Source organism: Sinocyclocheilus anshuiensis, unplaced genomic scaffold, assembly GCF_001515605.1.
Source record: "Sinocyclocheilus anshuiensis isolate Anshui unplaced genomic scaffold, SAMN03320099.WGS_v1.1 scaffold6, whole genome shotgun sequence".
NCBI classification, from domain to species: domain Eukaryota; kingdom Metazoa; phylum Chordata; class Actinopteri; order Cypriniformes; family Cyprinidae; genus Sinocyclocheilus; species Sinocyclocheilus anshuiensis.
The window spans coordinates 1,826,940-1,832,121 of NW_015547668.1; the positions used below are offsets into that span (position 1 = coordinate 1,826,940).

General features: G+C 45.1%; 1 protein-coding gene across 1 annotated transcript; it reads right to left on the reverse strand.

Moving 5' to 3' along the window:
* Window positions 1-304: 304 nt before the first annotated feature.
* dld (deltaD) lies at window positions 305-5,182 on the reverse strand. Its single transcript, XM_016505057.1, has 11 exons — window positions 4,958-5,182; window positions 4,555-4,842; window positions 4,113-4,173; window positions 3,767-4,024; window positions 2,717-2,777; window positions 2,484-2,614; window positions 2,207-2,376; window positions 1,887-2,103; window positions 994-1,798; window positions 798-903; window positions 305-708 (listed from the first exon to the last, which is right to left on the reverse strand). Exons 1-11 carry the CDS (start codon window positions 5,003-5,005, stop codon window positions 703-705), a joined length of 2,151 nt encoding a protein of 716 aa, XP_016360543.1. The 5' UTR covers window positions 5,006-5,182; the 3' UTR covers window positions 305-702.

The following is a 5,182-nucleotide window of genomic DNA, read 5'->3' on the forward strand; positions in this document are numbered from 1 at the left end:
ATTTGGAAAAATATTAAGGTGATTTTTTTTTTTCATGGGCAACAGTCATAAAAACAATTCCTGTACATTTTGACAGCATGTTTAAATACATTTACATCAGAAAACAGTCACATCGACCCGAAGTGCCTTATTTACAATAGACAAATTTGCAAAATGAAAAAGATTTTAAATTACATCAAACTTCACACACACGAAAAAAAGAAACCACAAACACATCGATCACAAATAACACTTAAATAAAAGAAATACAAGTTTTCAAAAAAAAATAAAAAATCAGTCACAAACATATTTGATGGCAGTGTTTTTCCTCTTCTGATCTATGTAATGATCAGAGAACTTCCAGATACACACTGCAGTCAGTGCATATGCATACACAGTATCCGATTCAATTGTGTGTTAAATACATTAAAAATACAGCCCATCATAGTGCAATGAGGTAAAACCGTCCCTACAGGAAGTGCAGCGAGTCCATTTGGCACGTTCCTGGGAAACAAACTTTGAGAGTCCGAGCCAGTATGGCCCAACGTCCTTTCCTGCAGTCACTGTGTTTACTTCAGTTGAGAACCAGCTCATTCTGAATATCACCTTCAACATAAGTTTCACAGCAGCAGTCACATGAAGGAAACATTCCCTCTGGTTTGAGCAGCATTACTGGAGTAAAACCTCCTGTAGAACGAGACGAGCTACAGCTCCATTGTGGTGTTACACCTGGAACAAGAAGAAGAATGACATCAATTTAGCGCTCAGAAATCTCGATTCGCAGGCGACTGCAAGCAAAAGGAAGGTTCTCGGCTTACCTCGGTTGCAATAATACATTCATCCTTCTCCTCTGATAAAACAAAGACTGACTGGTACTTTGTGTCTTTGCACAAAGATTCTGTACGTTTCCTTTCTGAAGAATCACTGAAAATGAACAGAAGCAAATTTAGTACGGCGCAACAACACCCAACGCCCATCGCCCAGTAACGGCAATCCCCACGCAACAATATTTACCTTTTCAAATGATTTCTGTGTTTCTCCTCTGAGTCGGAATCGAGAGCCTCGCATTTTGTTGCTTCGCTCTTCTCAGAGTCCTCTTTTCCCAAGTCCTCCTGCTTCAGCTCATGAACAAGATTGTATTCCACTAGCGAGTAACGAGATTTGAATCCGTTTTTTTCCCCGCCCGCGGCGTCGCTCTGAAGGTCCACTTTCTTGTTGATGTTCTTTACTTGCGTGGATCCGATGACGCTTACGGACAAGTCCTTGTCTCGGCTACAGTTGTTGGTCAGGTTATTCATGGTCTCGATTTCACTGTGGCTGTCGATCTGCTGGCTCCTCTGCTGCAGCTTAAGACGGATGTAGACGAGCAAGACGGCGGCGCCGATCAGGACTAAAAGCACTAATATAATCCCAGCGCAAACCGCCGTCCAAGGAAAGGCGCCATCGTCCTCATCGTAAGAGTACCTTTTGTCTGCGCCCTCAACGGCTTGTCCCTGTGGGTTGTCTGGGAGCAAGAACTGACAGTTACGTCCTCCGTAACCCGGGATGCAAGCGCACACATAGCGGCCATCCCTCTCGTGACAAGTGGCACCGTTGTGGCAGGGGTTGTGCACGCACTTGTTGACCGCAGAGGTGCAGTTCTTGCCGGTGTATCCAGGCGGGCAGGTGCAGGTGTAGTCGTTGAGTCCATCTTGGCACGTGCCGCCGTTCTGGCAGGGATAGTTGGCGCACTCCTCGATGTTGTCTTCACAGTGCGTTCCACTGAAACCCTCAGGACACTGACAGAGATATGAGTCCACGAGATCTAGACACTGAGCCCCTGGAGAATAATAAGTAGGACAAAAGACATGAGACATCTGACACCACAGTATGCATTTGAGGCGTTAAAATGGGAGCATTCAATGTACCGTTTGAGCAAGGGTTGGAGCTGCAGTGATCAATCTTCTTTTCACAGTTGAACCCAGCGTAGCCCGTCGGGCACTGACAGAAGTATCCTCCTTCGGGGTTGTCAGCGCAGCGTCCACCGTTGAAGCAGGGACCGTCAGCGCAAGTCGTGGCGCTCAGCTCGCAGTTTCTTCCATAAAAACCAGGAGGACACGTGCAGCTGTAGGTGTTTTCAAGATCCTGTGAAATCCAAGGAACGATTTAGAAGAAGTTGAGAACAAAACTCAAGACCAACAACGCATTCACAGAGAATGCAATGATCCATATATCTAGGGAAACTCACAGTGCAACTGCCTCCATTTCTGCACGGGCTGCCAGAGCATTCGTTGACCTCAATCTCACAGCTGTCCCCAGTGAAGCCAGGTCTGCATGAGCAGGTGTAGCTTCCCTGGCCAGTGTTGGTGCAAGTGGCCCCATTCTGGCAGGGTTTGTGATGTGTGCAGTAGTTGAGATCTGCAACACAAAACATGTAGGTTAGTCTCCTGCTGAGTCTAGAGTCAATGGACAACTCTAAACTAACAAATTGATCAACTACTTAGTTTAAGATGTCAAAGGCTCACCTTGGTTACAGAAGAGGCCTCCCCAGCCCTCTTGGCAGTTGCATTGCCATGGCTGTTGGCAGGTGCCATGCAAGCAGCCCGGATAGCGGATGCAGTCGTCACAATACTTTCCACTAAATCCCACTCTGCATCTAAAAACACCACAGAGGAACTGTTAGTATGTTGTTAACGTCAATTGCAATGAAAGTATGAGTGTTAAACATGGAGGAACTGAAAATCTTCATTACACTTACTTGCATTCGCCAGGTTTGTCGCAAAATCCATGGTCTTCATCACATCCCGGAAGACAGATTGCTGTAAAAATAAAAAAATTGAAATTTTTCCTTTCTGACACCATTATTATTCTAGTAGTCACAGCTGGGTATTTACCAAGCTGCTCACCAGTACTTTGAGGGTAACGAAAAAAAAACTCTTCTCACTACCATTGGAAGGACACTGGTTAACACAGTTGCACTCATACAAAGGCCTCCCAAACAAAAGCCCCTTTTTCCCCTAACTGTGGGTCAGAAGTCCCCTTTTTCACTCTGTTCATCCAAGCCCCTCCCCATAACGTCCCAGAGTCGGCGCAGATAAGGGTGGACAGCTGGTGTACATGGTGCCAGTGCAGGACAGCTGCTCTATTGTCTACCTTCACTCTGCAGCTGCCCCCTTCCAACAATACCTCACTGCTCTGAGCCAATCAGCGCCGAGCGCTCTGCCAAGTAACCAATCAGGCGTTACATTTAATCTATGGCACACGTGCCATTATTTGGCCAACGTCCCTCATTTGAATCACACAAACGCCTGTTGCAACCATAGCGACGAAGTTTGTTGTTGTTGTTTTTCTCGCGAAATACCGAAACATGCGCACTAACAACTTTCAAATACAGACAAAAATAATGCTAAATGTGACCACAAACCAGTCATAAGGGTCAATTGAGATGTAATTACGCTTTCCATTGATGTATGGTTTGTTAGGACAGGACAATATTTGGCCGAGATACAACTATTTGAAAATCTTGAATCTGAGGGTGCAAAAAAATCAAAATATTGAGAAAATCGCCTTTAAAGTTGTCCAAATTAAGTTCTTAGCAATGCATATTACTAATCAAAAATTACGTTTTTGATATATTTACGGTAGGAAATGTATTTAAATATCTTCATGGAACATGATCTTTACTTAATATCCTAATGATTTTTGGCATAAAAGAAAAATGGATAATTTTGACTATTGTTGGCTATTGCTACAAATATCCCCGTGCAACTTTTGACTTGTTTTGTGCTCCAGGGTCACACATACTCACGTTCTGTGCAGTACTGTCCTTTCCATCCGGAGTTGCAGATAATTTCTCCGCGCTCTCCGCAGGTGAAGTGGCCGAAAGTGTCGTCGCGGGGACGGCAGAAGACCGAGCAGCCCTCGCCGTAGTAATGCTCATCACAAACGAATCTGTAGGAGTACTTCAGCTCTGTCCTCCCACCAACCTGTAGATCCTGGGACCATTCCTCGCCCACTGTTAGGTGCCTCTGGGTGGTCATACGACTGATCAGACGCTCTGGGTTTTCTGTGGACGGTTTAATTTCAGCGTTACCTCATTGCTGCACAATGATTGCTTAAAACGTTCTTTCCAATTAAATGCATCTTCTCCTTACCTGTGGACAGATCATCGTTGGAATCGGTGCGCAACGCTTCGATAATCAGCGAAAACGTTCCCTGAAACATAAAAAGGGAAAATCGGCAAAATTAGGGCAGAAGCGCATTCCTCCACACCTCCCCGCTGTTTTACATATAACGGGAGATGTGAGTGGCTTGAGGTGTGATCGCACTGGGGATTCGAGCCTCATTTCTCCGATTTCACACTTACTTCTTGCAGTAAAATGAAAGGTTTCGGAATTTCACACTGAGCTGACAATTATATTCCAACCCAGGGGATGTGACTTCTCCCACATCTCCAACACCACTAAATACCCACATCCTGCGTCCTTATGCGTCATTATTGCGGGTTTTTATGTTACATATGCACGCATGGACGCATTTTCCAGATATAAAGTATAATGTACAAAAAAACAAAAAGATGTAACACTAGCTACTCACCGGCCATGTGAATCCAAATGAGAACTGGATGGGGTTGGTGAACGAGCTGTCAGGATAGCTCTCAGGAACTTGGAAGGAGTTTGATCCGAGCACCGGGGTTACTGCGCCACCGTAGGTGCATGGAGGATCTGGAGATACATTGGCTTGGTAATGTTTCAGGCAAATCCTAAAAAAGGTTTTGCATTCGCATTGCTGAGCCTCTGACGCGGATCCTTTACAGCAGCCTGTCACCCCTTTCTTGTTCAGAAACTCCTGCAACTTTAACTCGAAAACCCCAGAACAAAACCCCTGGAAAGAAATTGAAATCGGATTAATTAGGCTACTACAAGTCGCCATCATACGGCAGACATCTATTGTGAGATCATTGCTCACGTACTGTAAAACAGATGCTGATTTTAATTACCTGGCTTATCATGACACAAAGCAAAGCAGCTATCATAAGTCGTCCCATGGCGGAGAGGTTCTGAACTATGCTGTTAAGCTTCCACGGGCCGGGCTATTGTATGAGACCGTGTCTCAATGAATCATTGAGACTCGAAGTTCTCCACTCAGTGGGAGGCAGCTCTGGTTGATGCTCTGTTGTTTTCACTTTATCTGCTCATGCAAGCCCATCAAAGGAAAGAAAAAA

Bases quoted from the DNA above. Each gene is read 5' to 3' on its own strand.
- dld (XM_016505057.1), bottom strand. From the start codon at position 5,005: ATGGGACGACTTATGATAGCTGCTTTGCTTTGTGTCATGATAAGCCAG. The intron at 4,174-4,554 runs GTGAGTAGCTAG...TTTATGTTTCAG, and splicing joins CATTTGGATTCACATGGCCG to GGAACGTTTTCGCTGATTAT. The intron at 1,799-1,886 runs GTACATTGAATG...ATTATTCTCCAG, and splicing joins CTCCAACCCTTGCTCAAACG to GGGCTCAGTGTCTAGATCTC.